At 40.1% G+C, this 23,343-nt stretch overlaps 1 protein-coding gene and 1 pseudogene across 9 annotated transcripts in view; one reads left to right on the top strand and one right to left on the bottom strand.

The window, feature by feature from the left end:
* TRIM2 (tripartite motif containing 2) overlaps positions 1 to 23,343 on the top strand; it is a 142,716-nt gene that overhangs the window by 105,158 nt on the left and 14,215 nt on the right. For all 8 annotated transcript variants that reach the window (XM_032248631.1, XM_032248630.1, XM_032248632.1 and 5 more), the window contains exons 7-8: positions 17,746 to 17,849; positions 18,093 to 18,260. In XM_032248631.1, coding sequence (XP_032104522.1) covers positions 17,746 to 17,849; positions 18,093 to 18,260 — 272 coding nt within the window. The remainder of the gene's footprint in view (positions 1 to 17,745; positions 17,850 to 18,092; positions 18,261 to 23,343) is intronic.
* On the bottom strand, positions 10,839 to 12,303 carry LOC116530535 (annotated as a pseudogene). The gene has a single exon (XR_004260051.1). The product of XR_004260051.1 is annotated as an annexin A2 pseudogene (transcript).

Raw genomic sequence — 23,343 nt, 5'->3', positions numbered from 1 at the left:
GGAAAAATTGGCAATCCCTCCACCTCCCCCTCAATGCACCTCTTTCCTGGGAGTGTCTTCTTGTGCCAGAGCTGAGGCTGTATGGTGGGCAGAGTGTCTGATGCCTTCTTGTCATTGCTTCTACATTGCAGGGGGGAGGGGGCAGTGTGCATGGCAAGTTGCAGTCACCTCCAGCTGTGTGTAGCTGGAGAGCAGCCCCAAGAGAGAAGGAGGGGTGGAAACTTGAAGAAAGTATGGGGTTAAGGTGGGGTTGGGGTGGAAGCCAGAAGGTGCAGGATGAGCCAAGAGAGTTAGGAATGCAAGTAGTCCTTCCCTCCTCTGATTTATGGTCTCTCTCTTTTTAAACTATGTTCTCAGTAGAAAACAACTAAATGTAAACAGCAAGTGGCTTGATAACTCCCAAGGGGAGAAAAGTCTGCATTTTAGTTAGTTTCAAAGAGTACCTCCAGCAGACTTCTCTTCCTTTCTCTTCTGTCTAGCACTGCAGTATCTCCAAAAGGGTGCTCACTGTATATTAGCTGGTACATGTAGAAAAACAGTTCTGTGGTTCAAATAAATTGGGGAAACCTTAGGCTAAATGAAAGAAATGGATTTTTTTTAATTGCAGAACTTCTTAAAACCTTTAGAATCTGCTGATGTGCATTGTGGGTCTCTGAGGCAGGAGAGGGATAACACGTAGCACATCCAAACTTCCAACCATAGAACTTTTTCCATGGAAGATCTTGGGAAATGAAGGCTCTGTGGAACATTCTTGGGCAGAGCTGCTCTATGTTAATGCTTCAGGCTGAATCTTGGTAAAGACTGTGATATGATATGTAATTTGTCTGTTTAGAGCATGGAAGGCCTCATACATTCACAGCCAGATGTGCAATATGGGTGCAGGGCTTGATTCTCCACCAGAGCAGAGTGGACGAGCTTGGGTGGATGCAGGACTGGGAGGCACCCAGGTCTGCCACTCCGGTTCCACCGCTTATTTGAGCCTAGGGCAAATCTTTCAACTTCCTTGAACTTCAATTTCTATGTCCGTGAAATAAAAATGCAAAAATATCTGCTTTTCTGAACTCTTCTAAGTTCCAAGCTGAATGTCTGACATGTCAGAGGACCTAAATGCATGAGAGCTATTGTTTTTGCACGTGTAGTTGTTAAGGCTTTTAGATTCTCCCTAGTACCTTTTCTTTTCAAAAAACTTAACTTGCCAGCTCCCCACTGACCTCTTGCATGAAGAACAACTTCATTTTCCCATTTAAACTTCCACCCCCAACACCTCCTGCCAAGGGATGGCAGTCTACCTTCCTAGGCCATGTGCAGTGAAAGACTCAGAACTGGAATTGGGCAGATCTGGGTCAGAATTTTGATTCTTCTCACCAGCTGGGCAACTGGCTTACCCTTTCTGAACCATGTTTTCTCCTCTGTAAAACAAAGGGAATGCAATAATACCTAAATCTTAAGGTTGCTGTGGGAGGTGAAACGAGAGAATTCTTGTAATATACCTGGTGCATGCCTGCGTACAGTAAGAGCTCAATTAATGGTAGCTAAGATTTTACTATTGTTATTCATCGTCATCATCATCATCTCTGACACCCACTTGAGAAAAGAGACATGTCTTTCAGGAGTTTCCTGTGCTCAAACTGTCTGGATTTTGAGTCCCCAGCTCCCACCTCAGGGACAAGGGGGTATATATGTCTTCTCTGCTCCTACCCATTGAGAAATGCAGCCACAGTGGTGTATTGGCACTGCTGGAAAGGTGTTTAAATGTGTAAACATTCGTAAAGAACTTAGAACAGTGCCTGGCATGCAGTACGATGTCTGATGTTATCAGTGAAGCGAACATGCTATCTTAGTTTGCTAAGGCTGCCATAACAAAATTCCACAGTCTGGGTGGCTTAAATGACAGACATTTATTTTCTCACGGTTCTGAAAACCTGGGACTGTTTTAGAGTTAGAAGTCCAAACTCCAGGGCTTTCCTCTGAGGGCTCTGTCCTTGCAGATGGCCACCTTCTTGCTGCTTTGTCCTCACGTGGTCATCCCTTTGTGACTCGGCCCCTACTGTCTCTTCCTCTTCTTATAAGGTCACCGATCATATGGGATTAGGGCCCTGATTTACCAGCCTCATCTTAATTTAATCATCTCTCCAAAGACCTAATCTTCAAATGTATACAACATGATGTTTTGATCTCTGTATACCTTGTTGAATGGCTAAATCAGTCTAACGTGTATTACCTCACATTTATCTTTTTTTTTTATAGTGAGAACACTTACAATCTACTTTTTCAGCAACTTTCAAGTGTACATAATATATTGTTTTTTGTTTTTTTCTTGTTGAAACAGGGTCTTGCTCTGCTGACCAGGCTGGAGTACAGTACTGTGATCATGGCTCATTGTAGCCTCTACCTTCTGGGCTCAGGCGATCCTCCCACCTTAGCCTCCCAAGTTACTGGGACCACAAGCACATGCTACCAAGCCCAGCTAATTTTTGTTTTTGTTTTTTATAGAGATTAGGTCTCTCCATGTTGCCCAGGCTGGTCTCAAACTTCTGGGCTCAAACAATCTGCCCATCTCAGCCTCCCAAAGTGCTGGGATTACTGGCATGAGCCACCGTGCCTGGCCATTATGTATTAACTACAGTCATCATGATTTACAATAGTTCTCTTGAACCTATCCCTCTTATTTAACTAAATGTTTCTGTCTTTTGACCAACTTCTCTCCCATCCTTTTATCCCCACCCTCCCCAGCATCTGGTATCCACCATTTTACTGTCTGTTTCTATGAATTCAACATTTTTAGATTCCATATATAAGTGAGATCACATAGTATTTGTCATTCTGTGCGTGGCATAATGTCCTTCTGGTTCACCCATATTATCACAAATGACAGGATTTTCTCTTTTTTTGAAGCTGAATGGTATTCTGTTGTGTATATATACCACGTTTTCTTTATCCATTCATTTATTTGTTGATGGACACTTAGGTTGATTCCATATCTTGGCTATTGTGAACAGTGCTGCAGTGAAACACGGGGGTGCAGATAACTCTTTGACATCTTGATTTTATTTTCTTTAGATGTATACCCAGTAGTGGAATTGCTGGATCATATGATAGTTGTATTTTTAATTTTTTGAAGAACTTTTATACTGCTTTCCATATGGCTGTACCAATTTACATTCCCACCAGTCTGTGCTAGTGTTCACTGTCCACATCCCTGCCAACACTTGATATATTTTGTCTTTTTTTTTTTTTTTTTTTTTTTGAGACAGAGTCTCACTCTGTTTCCCCTGGAGTACAGTGGCGAGCTCATGAACCTCAACATGCAGTGAGCCTCAACCTCCAGATCCTCCCGCTTCAGCCCCCCAAGTAGCTGGGACCACAGGCATGTGCCACCATACCTCACTAATTTTTTATTTTGTCTTTTTGATAAAAGCTATTCTAACAGGTGTGAGGCATTATCTCATTGTGATTTTAATTTGCATATTCCTGATGATTAGTGATGTTCTACTTTTTTTTTTTTTTGAGATGGAGTCTCACTCTATTGCCAGGCTGGAGTGCAGTGGCGCAATCTCAGCTCACTGCAACCTCTGCCTCCTGGGTTCCAGCCTCAGCTTCCCAAGTAGCTGGGACTACAGGCGTGCACCACCACACCCAGCGAATTTTTGTATTTTTACTGGAGGTGGGGTTTCACCATGTTGGCCAGGATGGTCTCAGTCTCTTGACCTCATGATCCACCCACTTCACCCTCCCAAAGTGCTGGGATTACATTTTTGATATACTGGTTGGCCATTTGTATGTCTTCTTTTGGTAAATGTCTATTCAGGTTCTTTGCCTATTTAAAATTTTTTTAAAAATAGGCAAAGAACCTATTTTTATTTTAAAAATAGACATGGGTGCTGGGCCCAGTGCCTAATGCCTGTAATCCCAGCACCCTGGGGGGCCAAGGTAGGCCGATCGCCTGAGGCCAGAAGTTCAAGACCAGCCTAGCCAACATGATGAAATCCCATCTCTACTGAAAATACAAAAATTAGCTGGATATGGTGGTGCACACCTGTAGTCCCAGCTAGTAGGGAGGCTGAGGCAGGAGAATCACTTGAACCCAGAAGGCAGAGGCTGCAGTGAGCCAAGATCGCCCCAATGCATTTCAGCCTGAGCGACAGAGCGAGACTCTGTCTCAAAAAAAAAAAAAAAAAAAAAAAAAAAAAAGACATGGGGTCTCACCTTGTTGCCTAGACGGAACTCAAACTCTGGGCTCAAGCAGTTCTCCCATCTCAACCACTGGAGTAGCTGGGACTATAGGCATGCACCACCATGCCCAGCCAAACTTTGTCTATTTTAAAATCAGGCTTTTTTTTTTTTTTTTTTAATTCTATTGAGCTGTTTGAGTTCCTTGTGTATTTTGAATATTAACCTCTTATCAAGATGTAATATTCTCCCATTCTGTAGGTTATCTCTTCACTTTGGTGATGCTTTGCTGTACAGCTCTTTAGTATGATGTAATTCCATGTGTCCATTTTTGCTTTTGTTGCCTGTACTTTTGCATTCATATTCAAAAAATCATTGCCCAGACCAGTGTCACGGAGACTTTTCCCTATGTTTTCTGCTAGTGGTTTTGTAGTTTTATATGTTATATTTAAGTCTTTAATCCATCTTGAGTTGATTTTTATATATGGTATGAGATGAAGGTCTGATTTCGTTCTTCTGCATGGAGATAACCAGTTTTCCTAGCACCATTTGTTGAAGAGACTGATTTTTCCTCATTGTGTGCTCTTGACATCTTTGTTGAAAATCAACTGTAAATGTATGGATTTTTTTCTGAGCTCTCTATTCTGTACCAATGATCTATGTTTTTATGCCAGTACTGTGCTGTTTTGATTACTATAGCTTTGAAGTCTATTTTGAAATACGGTGGTTTGATGCCTCCAGCTTTGTTATTTTGGCTCAACATTGCTTTGGCTATTTGGGAGTTTTTGTGGTTCCATATGAATTTTAGTATTGCTTTTTCTATTTCTGTGAAAAATGTCATTGATATTTTGATAGCAATGCATATAGATCACTTAGGGGTTATGGACATTTTAATAATATTCTTCCAATCTCTGAACACAAGCCATCTTTTCATTTATGTTGTCTTCAATTTTTTTTCATCAATGTCTTATAGTTTTCAGTGTACATATCATTTACCTCCTTGGTTAAATTCATTCCTACATTCTTGTTGGTTTTTTTGTTTTTGTTTTTGCATTCCTCTTTAACTTTACATTCAAATCCAGTATCTAGTCAAAAGACAGCACTCACTATGCAATAATATACCTCAAAAAACATTTCTAGGGCACATAGTGCCTGTCAGGCATTATTCTAGATGATGGGAATATACAGATGAAAGAAATGACATCTCTTTACCCAAGGAGCTGACAGTTTGGGATGACAGATATATGAGCAACTAACAGTATAAGATAGGCGATGGGAAGCTGTAGATGAGAAGGAATTTAAACTGGGACTTTAATGAGGAGTATGACTTATCCAGGTTGGCAGGCAGAACTGGTGTCTCAGGCAAAGGGACCAGTGTGAAGAGGTACGGAGAGATGAAGAGGAAAGGACATGATCCTTATTTTGGAAACATATCCTGTGTAGGGTGAAAGAGATCAGGAATGAAAAGTAATGAGGCTAGACAAATCAGAGTGGAGGCTACTTGAATGCCTTCTGTGCTCTCACACCTGCACACCTTTGTCCATGAATTCCTTTCCCAATTTTATCCTTACCTCAAAAATCACCTTCTCTTTCAGAATCTACTTGGATTCTTACTTATGCCTGAGTCTTAGTACCCAAAAAGGTGGTAAATTCCTTCAGGTCAAGAATGGTGTCTTTAATTATTTATAATGCCGCCAAAATACCCAGAAGAATGCTTTGCATATATACTTTGCCCGTTTTAATAGAATAAGTTGTGAACTACCTCATGATTTAACTTCCACCTCACCACTGTCAGGCTCCGGTTTGGAGGCCCAGGAACACACAGATCAGGCGACAATGCATTCAGCTGCAGAGGCAATCATTCACACATATTCACACACATGGGACTATGCTAGGCGATATCAAACAAAACAGCACTGGCCTAAGAACTCGGCTTTTCAACATCTGTACCTTTGACTACAAGTCAGTAGGGTTTATTTTATCATTAAAAGAGTTCACCTTTTGGCCAGGCATGGTGGCTTATGCCTGTAGTTCTAACACTTTGGGAGGCCGCAGCGGGAGGATCACCTGAGGTCAGCAGTTTGAGACCAGCCTGGCCAACATGGTGAAACCCCATCTCTACTAAAAATACAAAAATTAGGCCGGGCGCGGTGGCTCAAGCCTGTAATCCCAGCACTTTGGGAGGCCGAGGCAGGTGGATCACAAGGTCAAGAGATCGAGACCATCCTGGTCAACATGGTGAAACCCTGTCTCTACTAAAAATACAAAACATTAGCTGGGCATGGTGGTGCGTGCCTGTAATCCCAGCTACTCAGGAGGCTGAGGCAGGAGAATTGCCTGAACCCAGGAGGCGGAGGTTGCGGTGAGCCGAGATCGCGCCATTGCACTCCAGCCTGGGTAACATGAGTGAAACTCCGTCTCCAAAAAAAAAAAAAAATACAAAAATTAGCCGAGTGTGGTAGTATGTTCCTCTAATCCTGGCTACCCGGGAGGCTGAGGCAGAAGAATCGCTGCAACCCGGGAGGCAGAGATTGCAGTGAGCCAAGATCGTGCCATTGCACTCCAGCCAGGGTGACGGAGCGAGACTCTGTCTCAAAAAAGAAAAAACAAAAAACTTCAACTTTATTCTACAATTGTGCCTTTGTTGTAGAACCTCAGGCTATTAGGTATATGACAACAGAACATTTATTAATTGAACAATCTTTTTGTGCATGTGTTGAAGCCTGTCACATGTAATCCAGAAATCATTCAAAGCCAATCACATACGCATGTGGGTTGGCAACTGTGATTCTGCTTTTCAGCCAGTAACATACATACTAAGTTTTTTGTAGCACTCATTTTATGCTTAAAGACACATCACTTTTATAAAACATGTATTGGTGCTTATACAACAACCCTAAATACATGTATTAATTTTATAGATTCGTGAAAGTGAACATCATTTTCTAGGCAATACCTTTATATTTTGGGGAGTAATTTCAACTCTCATTTTCATCTTCGCCCATTCATTATCCATCCCCCTAATTGGATGTGACTACTGTTAAAGCACCTTCTATGCTAGGCAGTGCTTATAAAAGAGGATGAGATGCTTACTCTGATTTAGAAGAGGCCACAGCTTAGAAAGGGACAGATATGTAAAAGATGGAGTGCCTTCAGTATAATCAAGCCACAGAAGTCAGGATGGTAGCCGGAAGAGGCTGGCATATGGAAGGAGGTTAAGGAAGGTTCCTAGAGATGACTTTTTTTTTTTTTTTTTTGAGACAGGGTCTTGCTCTGTTGCCCAGGCTAAAGTGCAGTGATATGATCTCAAATTACTGCAACCTCCACCTCCTGGGTTCAAGCGATTCTCCTGCCTCAGCCTCCCAAGTAACTAGAGCTAGATAGGCATGCACTACCACGCCTGGCTAATTTTTGTATTTTCAGTAGAGATGGGGTTTCACATGTTGGCCAGGCTGGTCTTAAACTCCCAGCGTCAAGTGATCTGCCCGTCTGGGGCTCCTAAAAGTGCTGGGATTACAGGCCTGAACCACCATGCACGGCCCCTAGAGATGACATTTAAGCTTAAGCAGGCTTTGAAAGAGAAATAATTTATCAGATGAAAGGAGGAAAAGAGTGTTTTAGAGGAAGGGAAAACAGGTACAAAGGTGTGAAAGTGAGAAACTGAGTATTTTGAAGAAATGTAAATGATTCCATTATCTTGGAGCATGAAATGAAATGAGATATAAGCAGATATAGGTTGTTTCCTTGAAAAGGAGCTGGGACTTTGTTCTCTGAACCTGTGCTCCTCAAAGTGTTGTCCATAAACCACATGCATGAGAGTGCCTTGAGGTGCCTGGTATAATTTAAAACTTCTGAATTCCAAACTGTGCTTATAGGATTAGAATCTCTCGAGATGGACCAAGGATTGGCATTCTGCAAGTTCCAGTGACACTTATGCACACTAAGGTTTGGAAATCATAGTTATTATATAGGTGGTGAGAAGGCTTTGAATGGTGTAATGTAGTGTAGTGACTTACTAAGGTATTTACTTTTCAGAGAATCTGGAGGCATCATAGGAGATATATTGGAAATGTTTCCCAGGAAGCAGGGGGATGATTAAGAAGCCTTTGCAGTAGTCCACATGAGCTATTATATGTGCCAGAAATAAGAGTGATGTAATGGCCAGCGGTGGCTCACACCTGTAATACCAGCACTTTGGGAGACCAAGGTGGGTTGATTATGAGGTCAGGAGTTAAAGATCAGCCTGGGCAAGGTGGTGAAACCCTGTCTCTACTAAAAATACAAAAATTAGCTGGGCATGATGACAGGTGCCTGTAATACTGGCTATTTGGGAGGCTGAGGCAGTAGAATCACTTGAACCTGGGGGTGCGGAGGTTGCAGTAAGCTGAGATTGTGCCACTACACTCCAGCCAGGGTAACAGAATGAGAGTCTGTCTCGAAAAAAAAAAGAGTGATGTGATGGAGTAGATAGAAAACAGCAGGTTTACAAAATGCTTTGGCGGGAGAGAGAGAAATTTGGTGAACAATTTAAACTCCCAGCTGTTAGACTTTAGTGCTGTGGGGAAATGATACAGTAGAGTAGATAGTTAAGGCTGTGAACTCTGAAGCTAGACTGTCCCAACACTGCTACTTTTCTATCTGTTTAATTTTGGTAAGTTGCTTAGTCTCTCAGTGCCTCAGTTTCCTTTATAAAGTTACAAAGTTTTCTTAGTTTTGAGGATTAAATTAGCACGCAAAAGAGCTTGGAACAATGCCTGGCACTAAATAGTGTCTAATACATTTTAGAGAGGCAAAGTAGGTAGTACTAGTTAACATATTCATAGTTGTAGTCTAGAACTGATAGTTAATGTAAGTAGTTAGAAATATAGTAGACAAAGGGCTTGTCTCGGTCCATTTTCTGTTGCTATAACAGAATACCTGAGACTGGGTAATTTATAAAGGAAAGAAGTTTAATTGGCTTATGGTTCTGGAGGCTGCGAAGTTGAAAGGCATGGTGGCAGCTTCTGGCGAGGGCTTTTTTACTGCGTCCTAATATGGTGGAAAAGCTGAAGGACAAGTGAGCAACTGCAAAAGAGACCACAAGAGCAAGCTAAGCCCCTTTTTAAAACAACTCATTCTCGTGAGAACTCACCCCTTCAAAATGGTTTTGATCTATTCATGAGGGCTCTGCCCTCACAACCCAATAAACCCCTTAAAGGCCTTATCTCCCAACACTACCACATTGGGAATTAAAGTTCTAATACAGGAACTTTTTGAGAGGACCCATTCAAACTATAGCAGAGATCAAAAGCCTAATTGCTCAGTTTGAATCCCAGCCTGCTCTTCTTAGCCATGTGACTTAAGAGAAATTATTTAACGTCTCTATGCCTTACTTTATCTGTAAAATGGGGATGATAGTAATGTATACCTCATATGGTGAGGATTAAAATAATGCATGTAAAGCCTTAGAACAGTGCAGGCACATGGTAAGGACTCAATAAATATTGACTACTATTGTCATTATCATTATTAACCAAGGTAAGGAAGCTAGGATGAAGAGCAGGTTTGTCTCAGTTTTGATCTTCCAGGTTGAAGTGTATAGTAGGCAGTTTGCAGTATAGGTTTGGAGCTCAGCAAAGAAGTCAGGGCTAGAGACATCGATTTGGAAGCAAAAAGTATAGAGAAGTTACTTTAAATCATGAGCTTCAGTAAAATGTCAAAGATAGGCATTGTAGTTCAGGAAGGAATAGATGGAGAATAGAAAGCAGGAGAAAGGAACAGGCATTCTCTGAACCAGGCATTGTGCTACTTACAATTCTTCGTAGATATAATATACTTTCCATTCCTAATAACTCTACGGTATCATGTTTGATATGCTGGAGCCAGGCCATACTGGCTTATTCAATGACTTCATGTTGGTAGCTTGCAATTGGCCTTGATGAAAGCATTTACACTATAGAAAAGGTAAATGCTACAAATCAGAGCTCCCCTGGCCTCCCAGGCTTCCAGCCCTTGCCCTGCCAAGAGCCAAATTACTAGAACAACATATAATCATCCTTAAAGAAATGGAAGCTTAGGGAGGTGAAGCCCCTGCCTTTTAAATGACACAAGGATTCCTTTTCACTAAAAATGCCCTTTAACTACTGTGGTTTTCCAAAGTTGAGATATTTGATGCTTCTCATACTTGAAAATGTAATTGTCTGCCCACTGTGAGTGACTTATTGCATTACTCTAATATTGTATTAGAAAACAATCCTGAATGAGTTTAGAAAAATAGCTTAGAGCATCTGTTGATGATGATTTAAAACACAAGGGTTATATTTCCTTGACTGTTAAAGAGTTTGCTGACTAGAAGCCATGAGCTGGTTTTTATCAGCCATTATACTAAAAAGAGTCATTGAACAAAGGGGAAGTCAGAAGATGTGGGAGGGAGTGAAAGAATTATAGTTGAGTACTCTCAAATTATTTAATTCATTACACATCATACCTTCTTGAGTCGATGAGAAGTTGAATGAAATACTCATTTTACTCTAGAACAGTGTAATTTAAAATGGATGTGTAAAATCGCTTAGCATGAATTCAGAGGCCTTATAGCCTCTGTAAAGTATATATATTTTTTGCTTGTTTCTAAAGTACACATTCAGTGTACTTTAGAATTTTTTTTTTTACTTGTTTCTAAAGTACACATTCAGTTTATTCATCTGTTTATGATACAATATAGAGGAGGCAAAGTATTTCACATCATAGACTTACTTCCAACTCCTTGGAATTTCACTTCTCTGGCTTACAGGAAAGACGAGACAGGAAAGTCAGGCAATGCTTGGGCAACTAAAATGAGGTCGGGGGCAATGCCAACGTCATCCTCACAGAGACAGCCACAGAGACTGTTAGTCGCAAACTGGTTTTCTAGACCTGTCAGCTGGAAGCATGGGGAGCACCATTTCTGGATGCTCATGCCGTGTCGGGCTTCAGTCATCACCACACAGGTACAGCAGCGCTTTCTGGTAGTCACCCTTAGTGTCTTGCTGGGTGTAATAGTATAGGGACTTGCTGTACTTTCTCTTGAATTAAGATCTAATTTTCAACATGTCCACGTCACTTCAGGAGACCATAATTCTGATCAGGACCTTATCTCGAGTCCCTTTGCACTTCATGGAGTCGTACAGCTGATCAGCAAAATACAGGGGCTTGTTCTGAGTGCACTGGACCAGGTTCAGGAAAGCATTTTCCAGGTCTCCTTTAACCTCTTTCTTGATGCTCTCCTGTGGGTCCTAAGGGCTGTAGCTCTTGTACCTAGGAAGTACTTTCTGGAGATAGGACACGTTCTGCTCAGTCATGATGCTGATCCACTTGAAAGGACCATCAGTTCCTTTCCTCTTCACTCCAGTGTTGTAGAGATCCCAGGCATCTTGGTCAATCAGTTAATCAATGACAGAGCCATCCTCTGCTCTTCTGCCCTTTGCCAGGGCAACCATCAGCTTGCAGATATCACCAGATGTGTCCAAAATAATGTCCTTCTCCAGATCAGTTTTGTACATTTCCTTGTAGACTCTGTTAATTTCCTGCAGCCCTTGGTTGGTTCTTGAGCAGATTATCTCAATGACGGAGTCCTCGTCTGTTCCCAGTCCCTTCTTGGAAGCTTTTAGCTCAGAAGTATCATACTGAGCAGGTGTCCTCAATAGGCTCAAAATCACTATCTCTAGGTGGCCAGATAAGGCTGACTTCAGTGCTGATGTAAGTTCCTTTTTGGTCCTTCTCTGGTAGGCAAAGGCAATATCCTGTCTCTGTGCATTGCTGTGGTTGGTCAAAATATTAACAATGGTGACCACATCCATACCTTTGGTCTTGTTGGCCGTTTCAATATTCAAAGCATCCTGCTTAGCATCAAAGTTAGTGTAGGCTTTGACCCATATGCACTTGGGGGTGTAAAGTGATCACCCTGCAAGCTGAGCTTGCACAGGATTTCATGAACAGCAAACATTTTGAAGGGAGCTGGGCTGGGCGCTGAGAGCTGAGAGTGTCCCCAGATGCCAAGTAGAAAATATATTATTTTATGCCCCTCTCCCCTGCCTCACCTCTGCAAACTACCACCTTTCCTTCCTAAAATATATGAGGAGGGAGGTCATGCAAAGTTGGCATCTTAGGTCATTATAGGACCATCACCCCATCCTTGAGAATCTCATCCTTGGGAACTCTTCTTGCATTTCAAATGGAAAAAGATGCAGCTAATATTGACTAAGTGCTGGGCAGTCACTAGGGTGCAGCGGTGAATAGGACAGATGCTGCTTCTGCCCTTAAGCAGCTTACAGCGTAGTGAAGGATACAAACAGTTAAATACTCAAAGTATCATGTGATAAGGAATGTGGCTTTCTAAAGAATTTTAAAGAGAAAACATGATTCATTTGAGCCCAAATTGTAATTATCTTCACCCCCGAAACCCAGAAGAAGCCACGTGTGTATTGGGAAAAAAGTATCATGTAAAGGTTCAGGAGAACCTGGTTTTATTCTTTCCTGTGTCTCTGACTATCTTTGTGATATGTTTAGCTTCAACTTTCTAATCTATAAAATAGGGATGATAATATTTGTCTTGCTATCTCACGGCATTGTACGTGAGAGAATTTACATGAAAGTGTTAAAATATTATTGAACATCCTGTTTTCCAGTGATGTAATGGGGGTTGTAATTTGCTCGTCATTAATAACTCATTTATGCACTTCATCCAGCAAACATTTGTTAAACACCTACTTGATTGAAGGTCCTGTGTTAGACCCTATACTTGGCTTAGTTTCATCTTGCTGCATGATTCCATTCAAAGCATCTAGATTGATTTAGCGTTAACTTCCTTTTTGTTATTGTTGTTAAGACGGAGTCTTGCAGGCTGGAGTGCAGTGGCACGATCTCGGCTCACTGCAACCACCACCTTCTGGGATAAAGCAATTCTCCTGAGAAGCTGGAATTATAGGCGTGCACCACCGTACTCAGCTAATTTTTCGTATTTTGGGTAGAGACAGGGTTTCATCATGTTGGCCAGGCTGGTCTCAAACTTCTGACATCAAGTGATCCACCAGAGTTGGCTTCCCAAAGTTCTGAGATTACAGGTGTGAGCCACCGTGGCCAGTTAGCATTAATTTCATATTCAGCTGGAGTGGGTGGTGAGAGGAAATCTGCATTTATTGATACCCTATTTCAGTCTAAGGGTTTACCTTCTGTTATCTTCCTGGAGAGGTAGGTGGAAGTGACCAGGAAGAATATAGGTGAGAAGCTGTTGAATTAAAAATTCATTTTGTGCTTCATAGGCTAGACTTGCATCTAGAAAAAAAAAATGGTTTAATTATGGAATAATTGTCAAATTGACGATAATTACTTTAAAAATTCTTGTTACTCATTTTACTAGCTAATATGTAACCATCAAATGAAAGTTTTTACTTTAGCTGTTATTCAGATATGGAGGAAAGATTTAATAAGTATTATATGTGTTTTGTATTTATATTTGTTACAAAAGTATTATTATATTATTATAAGCGTTATGTGTGTTTCGTATTTATATTTGTTATTGAAGAACTAGTTTTATTATATATTTAGAATAGAGAGAGAGAAGAGACTTTCTACAAATGAAATAGAATTTACTGAAAATCTTGAAGAGTACAGCATGATCCCAAATTATTTCTAACTTCTGGAATTTCAATTTACTTTTGTCTTAGACACTTTACAAACACTTGAACATTTCAGCACAATGACAATATGCTGTAGTGCTGTATCACTATCAAGATATTCCTAGTTTAATTGTTGATAAAAATAGTCAGCATCAGTTGTCCTCGAAGCATATGCTAGTGGTGTCCTTTAACCTTTAGGAGTAACACTGTAATTCTGCTGTGCTTTCAGAAAGAGTTTAAAAAATAATAAAAATCAGTAATCTGCAACAAGATAAAAGATGTCCACAAGAATCAGGAGATGTTGCCAGTAATGCCAACCAGCCATTCAGAAACCAAGCCAGGAAACTTAAAAGATTTTTTTAAAACAAATATTATAAAATAAAAATGGCAGTGCCTGTTTCGTCTAGCTTCTTTCAAAAATATATAAGCAATGTTAGACAAACAGAAGTTCCTCTGACCTTGTGATTTAATTTGCATGTGGGCAACAGACTCGAGCTTTCCTTAACTTCATACCAAGAATAAGAGCTGGGCCAATACATTGCCCGTGAATTCAACAGAGGTCACAGAACCTCTTTCCAGCAGCGTGGTCTTTTGCAACACAGTCCATTGCTCTCGTGACCTAGTATTAGCAGGTACGGCACATCTCACATTCATTTCAAGCTAGGCATATAGTCTTCCTCCTCCTTGCTCTGAATGGTTTATTACTATGGAGTCCAACTAAATATCTTCCCAAGTTTTAACATTATACCCCAAAATACAACTATTGTCCATTTCTACTCACACTGGAAAAACCTGTGTTTATTTCTATAAAGAACAAAAAGTGTTAGTATTTTTTGCTCATGTTTTTCCTCCTCCAACATCAGGTCCATGTTTTCAAAAGGAAAACCGGACTCTTTTGGACTAAGACCCCTCCTTGACTAGTACTAAAGCACTATCTGCTCTATTTTTCTGTCTTTCCTTTTATCAGCTGCTACTGCCTGCAGGGTCTTCTGAATAGAATAGGTATGTTCTTAGCAGGATAGACAAAAGGTTAGATGAAGGAGAGCAGCAGGCAGGTTTTGTCCCTATCTGGACCAGAAGGACAGTAAATCAGTGTTTATCTACTCTGCTCAGGTGCTTCTTAGCCCCTTCTCTCTTTATTTTCAGTATTTCTTCCCCGCTACGTGTATGCCATCTAAGCCCTGGGTGCACTTTCAGTTTTACATAAGCAAGAATCTAGAACAGCCTGGGATTTATACAGAGTCACTTCTTCTTTGGTTTATGGTCCAATCTCATAAGACTCTTGCCTTTTATTACTTTTCTTTAATGGGTCCTCATTTCCTCATCTTGTTTAATTCCATGCTTTTGTTCATCATTTTTTTTTTTTTTTTTTTTTGAGATAGGATCTCACTATGTTGCCCATGCTGTCTCAAACTCTTGGCCTTAAGCAATCCTGCTGCCTCAGCCTCCCAAAGTACTGTGATTACACACACGAGCTACTATGCCTGGCCTATCAAATGTTTTTGATAAATGAAATTTTTATTCTTAAGAGACCCTGGCTTGTCCACACTACCTTTGAAAAATTATTTCTAAGCTGAGCGTTTTAGAATTGTTTCTGTTTCTAGCCCATCTGTTTTGCTGTACCTGTTGCCTAGCTGTTATTCAGATATGGGGGAAAAACCAAAAATAATATTTGATTTAAAACATATACAAAATAAAAATGGCAGTGCCTGTTTCATCTAGCTTCTTTCAAAAATACACAAGCAATATTACACAAACGGATGTTCCTCTGACCTTGTGATTTAATTTACACATGGGCAGCAGACTCAAGCTCTCCTTTACTTCAAACCATGTTGGCACATACCTCCTTCGAGGGCCACCCACCCCTTTCCTGCTCCCCACTACCAGAAACAACTCACCATTTCAAGAGTGTTCACTGATTCCATATTCATGCATATTATTGGGATTCTATGTGGATCAAGTATCAAAGATCCTTTCTTCTGATACATTTGGAATAAAATATGACAGTATCCGGATTGCAAATTTTTCTTTCATGTTAGGGGGAGTAGATGAGATGCAGAGTTAGTGAGTAAACTTGATAGGGTCCGTGAATCAGTGAACTGACCACCATGTGGGTCTGGTGAGAACCAGCTAGTCTATGATGATTCTGCCCAGTAATTTTGTTGTTGATTTTATTCTAAGTTTAATTCATCACCAATTTCAATTCCTAAACCCAAAAAAATCTGCTTCAGAAGAGTCTGTTCCTATACAGTGCTTAAGCATGTGTTTGACAGTAGTCATCACCGCGCATCCTTGTCTACGCTTTCCTAAGGCACTGCATTGGTGTCAAAAAACAAAATAGCATATGGCTCTTTTTTTTTTTTTTTTTTTTTTTTTTTTTAGGCAGAGTCTGACTGTCACTGAGGCTAGAGTGCAGTGGCATGATCTCGGCTTACTGCAACCTCCGCCTCCTAGGTTCAAGAGTTTCTGCCTCAGCCTCCCAAGTAGCTGGGATTACAGGCACATACCACCACACCCAGCTAATTTTTATATTTTTAGTAGAAATGGGGTTTCACCATGTTGGCCAAGCTGGTCTCGAACTCCTGACCTCAGTTGATCTGTTCACCTCAGCCTTCCAAAGTGTTGGGATTAGAGGCATGAGCCACCACACCTGGCCCAAATTGATCTTTTGAATATAAATGAAATTATAAACCTGAAAAATGGTTCTCTCTCTCTAACTATGAAAAATTTAACTTTCTTCCTGGTCATTTTTGAGCAAAATTTGTTGTTTTCATTCATTCATATTTATATCATCCTGTTGAAATAAATTATAAAAACTTCTTTTGAAACAAAACCAGGTATCTGTTAACCTGTAGATGATTTGCTGTTTTTCTCTCTGCCTCATCTCTTCTTTTAAGAGAGTCTAGTATGGCCAGGTGTGGTGGTTATTGTGGTGTGTACCTATAGTTTCAACTATTCAAGAGGCTGATACAGGAGAATTGGTTAGACCCAGGAGTTTGAGAACAGCCTGGGCAATATCACAAGACCCTGTCTCAAACAAAACAAAACAAAAAAAGAATCTGGTATGGGTGGAAATATTTCCTTGGATTAATGAATTTCCTTTTGCCTTTCTTATTTATTCAGCCTACAAAGCATCCTGTAAGAATATCTTTTTATAATTTCAGGAAGAATATCCAGCCTATGAGATATTGAATCTTTGAAAATAATGTATAAGCAAATCCATAATATGAAAATCAGCCTGCTATTTTTATAACATCTGTGGCCTTCAGTTTGTTAAATGTACTGAGAGTCAAGTCCCAACGTTTCTTCCTAGAGCTGCTGAGTGAGAGGGTGGAATTTTGGCAAAACTGTAAAATGAGGCCCCTCTCCTGTTTGCATCTCCTTGGGGCAGGGCCCCTTTGCCAGGTACCCCTCTCCCACTAAAACCCAGAAATGGCAGGACCCAAACTGAGTTTAAACCATCCCAAATGCCCCACACCCAAAATGCAAACCAGGTCCACAAAGATAGAAGACAGAGGCAGAGTAATCAGGGCTGAGAACGTTTATTCCCATGCCCAAGGCAGCACAGACCTGGCAGATAGCAGTGCCATAGGGTAAAGTGCGAAAGCCATGTCAGATAAAGGCAGGCCATATTAGTTTTTATTATTATGTGTTTGTGGCATCTAAGAATATTTTAAACATGTTAATATGCAGCTACTAATTAATAAGAGGATATTGGCATTTGCTTTAAAAAAGTGATTTTGCAGAGACTATTGGTCAGGAAGAGAGGTTTACTAGCATATGGAGTAAATCACTGGGGAGGAAAGGTACCCTTTTTAAAAAGTATATTTAAAAACAATGCATTCTCAGGTACCTATGGAAATCTGAATTATTATCTTCCTGAAACGGAGAAATCTAACCCTTTAGTGCTTAATTTTTTTGTTTGTTTTATCATTTATTTTAGGTACCAAAGGAAGAAATAAAGGAGAGTTTACAAATCTTCAGGGAGTAGCTGCATCTACAAGTGGAAAGATACTAATTGCAGACAGTAACAACCAATGTGTGCAGGTATAGCCCCAAATTATATACCTTTACTTATATTGATAACAATAGATATAGTTACATATTTTCCTACTTTAGACTTAAGATACATGGTGTAAGGAAAAAGGCTTATGTGTATGTAAACTTTTCTTCAAATAGAGTTTGCATGTTCTGATCTGTATGTATGGCAGATGTTTTTGCCTATGTCTTACCCGGCAATGCCTGCGATAGTTCACATTCCAATGAATGTAATTTTTATTTGTTTTACAGATATTTTCCAATGACGGCCAGTTCAAAAGTCGTTTTGGCATACGGGGACGCTCTCCTGGGCAGCTGCAGCGGCCCACAGGAGTGGCTGTGCATCCCAGTGGGGACATAATCATTGCTGATTATGATAATAAATGGGTCAGCATTTTCTCCTCTGATGGGAAATTTAAGGTAAGATTAACTACTAATTGGTCACTAAACAATGGAGAAAAGGAATCGGAAATAGAAGATGAAATTGTGTATTTCTTTTCTGAGATGCAGTGCAACATTCAGCAGTTCTTTATACACAAAGACATCTGGACGTCTAAGTTTGTGAAGTGAGAGTAACAATGATAATTTTGTAAGTCTATTCATGTATATCCTAAATGTGACTTTGTTTTATAAAGCAATTAGGTTGCTCAGTCACTTTTTTTCTTTAAAAGCGTTGATTTAGAGGGAAACCAGTCCTGTTACCTCAGTTCAATGAAAAATAACAAGCTCTTGAAAAGAGTTATTAAGAGGCGGTTTATATTTCTCAAATTAGTCTACAGGTTGTCACTTAGGAAGTACCTTTTACTTTCTCAGGCCTGTGGCAGGTGATATGGGAGAAACAGAATTGTAAGAAAGAGTTTCTACCTTTTAAAAATGTATAGGCCCCATTTTGGAAAAAAGACTAATACACAAGAAATGACAGAAAGCGATTTATGTCAGTCTCTAATGAATTATACTTTGATATAATCTGAAAACACAGCATTAAAATATATAATACGGGGTTTGGAAGAAAAAAAAGTGAATGCCGAATTTCCAGAGAAAATGCAAGTGTACTACACTTTGAGAGATGCCATTGTTTGATATATCTGCTGTCATTCCCAGCATCAGCTTGTTGCAAATAAAAATTTGACCCAATGTCTTCACCTAATCTCCAAAGAGTAGAGAGCCCTCTGGTGATAACAGAAATCTTTCTTGTAAGTTATCATCAAAGAATCGTCAGCCCACCTCATGGCTAGGAAGCAGAGGTGGACAGATCACCTGAGGTCAGGAGGTTGAGACTAGCCTGACCAGTATGGAGAAACCCCGTCTCTACTAAAAATACAAAGTTAGCCAGGCATGGTGGCACATGCCTGTAATCCCAGCTACTCAGGAGACCAAGGCAGGAGAATTGCTTGAACCCAGGAGGCAGAGGTTGTGGTGAGCTGAGATCGCACAATTGCACTCTAGCCTGGGCAACAGGAGTGAAACTCCGTCTCAAAAAAAAAAAAAAAATGAAAAAAAGACCTATCCCATAGGAATTGAGCAAAGACTAAATGAAATTTTATGTGCCACTTACAAAATAGTGATCGAAGAAATAAATGTCCTTTTCTATGCCTCTAGTAACCCTGTCCAAAAAATGAAGTCTTACTTGGTCAGCTATGCTTTGGGCTTCATGACCTCATGCAGGCGCCTGGTGGTCATAACTTCCTTGTCTAGGAGTTCGGAGATATTCCTTTTCATAATCCATTCTGGAATCCTAAAGATTACTCAAAGTGTACTTGGTTTCTTATTGGAAGAATTTCTGTTTTCCTTTTTAAAGTCTTCAGATTGCTGTAGTCCCCTCATTGTTTTTATGAAATAAGTTACATAATTGTGAAACTCTCAGATTTGAGCCTCTGTTTTGTGTGAGGCAGCATCATGTCAATTTTGGAAACTGAAAAGCTGTCATTTTTTTATTCCACAGTATTGCATGCAATTCTTCAATCACCTTTGAATTTTTTGTTCCACTAGAAATTTAATGGCTCTGTGTGGTGACCACATATAGAGAAAAATCTCTTGCCTGTCTATAGCTCTAACTTCTTCCCCTTCTTTTGCATGTTAATAATTGTATATGTGGTAAGACATACCCAAATATGACAAGTTTAATGTGAATATTCATATCTTGAAAATATTCATTCAGTTTGGAGGCAACCCATTTGTCTTATACTCAAAACCATGATCTGTCTTTGTAAATTCAGAAGCTAATACTAAAATAGGTTTCACATATGGAGACAGGAGTTTTATGTCTAAGAAAGAAGGGCTCTCTGAATTAAGCATTTTTTGTTCAATGGTTCAATAGCCTATCTGTAATAGACACTCTTAGAAGAACTGGGTTCTTAGAGTTGGAATATTAAAGGTAATTATGGGAATAAACTCTAAAGAACACTCATGCCCCCTAGAGGATTGGGGGAATGGAGGTGGTGTAGTTTCAGCAATACCTTCTTCTATAATAGATGTTGATTGAAACCCTAAGGGTGAAAGGATAGCACATGAAAACACTTTAAGACTCTCACAGGAGTTCATCCAAGTGGAATTTCCACAGGTATAGACAGAGATACTTATTTTCTTCTTTGGTGGGACTCAGTAAAATTAAATAGATGCTGAGAAAGACATACATTTAACACCATTGTAGACTCTGTATTTACTCCTGGTAGTTCCAGAGATGTAACATCTTACATCCTTTTCTTTCTTTTATTCACCAATTTATTAGCCCTAATTTTTATTTCTCTCTGCCTCCTCTAAATTTACTCTATCTTCCCCACTGCCTCCTATCTTCCAGCCCATCTAGGGACGTTTTCTATCCAAACAAATACAGATGCCTCTGGCCACCTTACTCTAAAATATCTCATCTCTTCATGTTCAATCCGAGGACCTATTTTTTGAGTTAAATGCACTGATTAAATTGCTCAAAGGAAGAGTTAAAATATTTTTGCTGGGAACAGTGGCTCAAACCTGTAATTTCAGTACTCTGGGAGGCTGAGGCAGGCGGATCACCTGAAGTCAGGAGTTCAAGACGAGCCTGGCCAACATGGCGAAACCCCATCTCTACTAAAAACACAAAAAATTAGCTGGGCATGGTGACAGGTGTCTGTAATCCCAGCTACTCAGGAGGCTGAGGCAGAAGAATTGCTTGAACCAGGAGGCAGATGTTGTTTTGAGCTGAGATCGTGCCATTTGCCCTCCAGCCTGGGCAATAAGAGGAAAACTGTCACAAATTTTTTTTTTTTTTTTTTTTTTTTTACTTACTGTTCTGTCTAAGACGGTGTTGACATAATCAGGGAAATGCAGGGATTGTTACTTTTCACTTGGTTGAATCCAGTACAGCTACACTAGGAGTGATGAAGGGAAGTAGAAAGAAATTTTGGTTCAATGTTTAAGTTATTCTTTTAGATCTACCCTAATTATCTCTACATGATAGAATGGAAGTAATTATTTATTTTCTCTTTTTATTCTAGATAATTATCCATTTGATATTATTTGGTTGAGTCATCTAAGTAACGACAAGTGTTCATAATGTTAAGTTGTAATGATATTCTCTTTTGTTTTTTTCATTTTTTGAGACGGAGTTTCACTCATGTTACCCAGGCTGGAGTGCAATGGCGCGATCTCGGCTCACCGCAACCTCCGCCTCCTGGGTTCAGGCAATTCTCCTGCCTCAGCCTCCTGAGTAGCTGGGATTACAGGCACGCACCACCATGCCCAGCCAATTTTTTGTATTTTTAGTAGAGACGGGGTTTCACCATGTTGACCAGGATGGTCTCGATCTCTTGACCTGGTGATCCACCCGCCTCGGCCTCCCAAAGTGCTTGGATTACAGGCTTGAGCCACCGCGCCCGGCCTTGTAATGATATTCTTGTTTTAATCATTGAAGTGCCATTTCTCCCTTTCGATCTCTGCTGACTTACCCTCCATTTAGATATGAAAGAATAAGTGCCATTTCTTTACTCACCATTATGTTATAGCCTCTTTGATCTTTGGGCTAGATTGGAGAATCAGAGTCAAAATTACACAGCAGTTTCTCTTGCCAAGAAAACCACCATTTCTTTCCTGAGTAATTGTGTTCCTTTGCTCTAAAGAGATGAAATCTGAATCACAGTCATTTCTAAATTTAGAAGAAAAAAAGAAGCATATGAAGTCTAAAGTTCCCATCATGGAAAAGTCCCATCCTGCTCCTAGAAAATTTAAAAATACATATGTGGTTCACATTATATTTCTGTCAGACAGCACGCTAAAGCATGACCTATGAGAATATAGCTTTTTGGGTTTTCTAGGATATAGATGCAGATTTCTCACTTTTCCTTCCAGAAGTCTATGTACATATATGCACACAAAAAACACACGTGATCTCAGACTACACTCACTGTTCCCTACCTTAATTTGTTCAATAATATGTCTGAGAGTTCTTTTTTGGTTTCATTTTTGTTCTTTGAGACAGAGTCTCGCTCTGTCACCCAGGCTTGAGTACAGTGGCACAACCTCGACTCAGCGCAAACTTCATCTCCCAGGTTCAAGTGATTCTCCTGCCTCAGTCTCCTGAGAAGCTGGGATTACAGGCATTCGCCACCACACCCAGCTAATTTTTGTATTTTTAGTAGGGACAGCGTTTCACCATGTTGGCTAGACTGGTCTCAAACTCCTGACCTCAAGTGATCTGCCTGCCTCGGCCTCCCAAAGTGGGATTACAGGTGTAAGCCACCACTCCCAGCCAAGAGTTCTTTCATAAAAACTCATAGATCTACTTCCCTCTGACACTTCAAGCCTGGGTGCCAGGGAGAACTGTGGTTCTTATAGTTTCCCTGACTTAACACGCATTCTTTCCTGCTATTCCCTCACCTGGGGTGCCCCTTCTCCTTCCTTGTTTACTGTGGCCTCATCAAGTTATCACTTCACATGCCTTCTGAGATGGCCTATTTGAATTACAAGTATTCTAAAATGAAGACTCAATACCAGCCTCTTTAAAGGGATCCAGTAGACATGTTTGTCCCTGCAGTGTGACTGAGACATACATGAGGGCAGGAGCTATGTCTTATTTGTGTTTGTTTACCATGTGCCTAGAATACAGTGTTAGGCACATAGTGGGTGCTTGGGCAGTGTTTCTGGAATTAGGAAATAAATGAGTGAAACACTTCTTTGTATGCAGTCTAGGAAATGAAACTATAGAAAGAAAAGTAAAGGTACAAGACCTGTACCTTTACTCATGGCAAATAGACATTTGAATACACACCACAGTCTACTCAGGAACAGGAATAAAATGTAAAATACTTACGGTATATGATGGACAGAAATCAAGTGCCTTTCCCCTATTTTAAAATATGATAAAAAGTGGAACCATTTAATCATCGTAATTGTCCTATAATAATGCTAGACTTTTAAAATTAATGTATTCAACAAATACTCATTGAATATGTATTATGCAACAAGAAGTATGTTGCCTTTGAGTACACAATGGTGGATAAAACAGATGTGACTCCCACCCAAGGAGAAC

This window comes from Sapajus apella, unplaced genomic scaffold, assembly GCF_009761245.1.
Source record: "Sapajus apella isolate SASKATOON/1434 unplaced genomic scaffold, GSC_monkey_1.0 scaffold67, whole genome shotgun sequence".
Lineage (NCBI taxonomy): Eukaryota > Metazoa > Chordata > Mammalia > Primates > Cebidae > Sapajus > Sapajus apella.
Note: the sequence above shows the minus strand (reverse complement) of the source record. Positions and strands in the feature narration are given on the sequence as shown.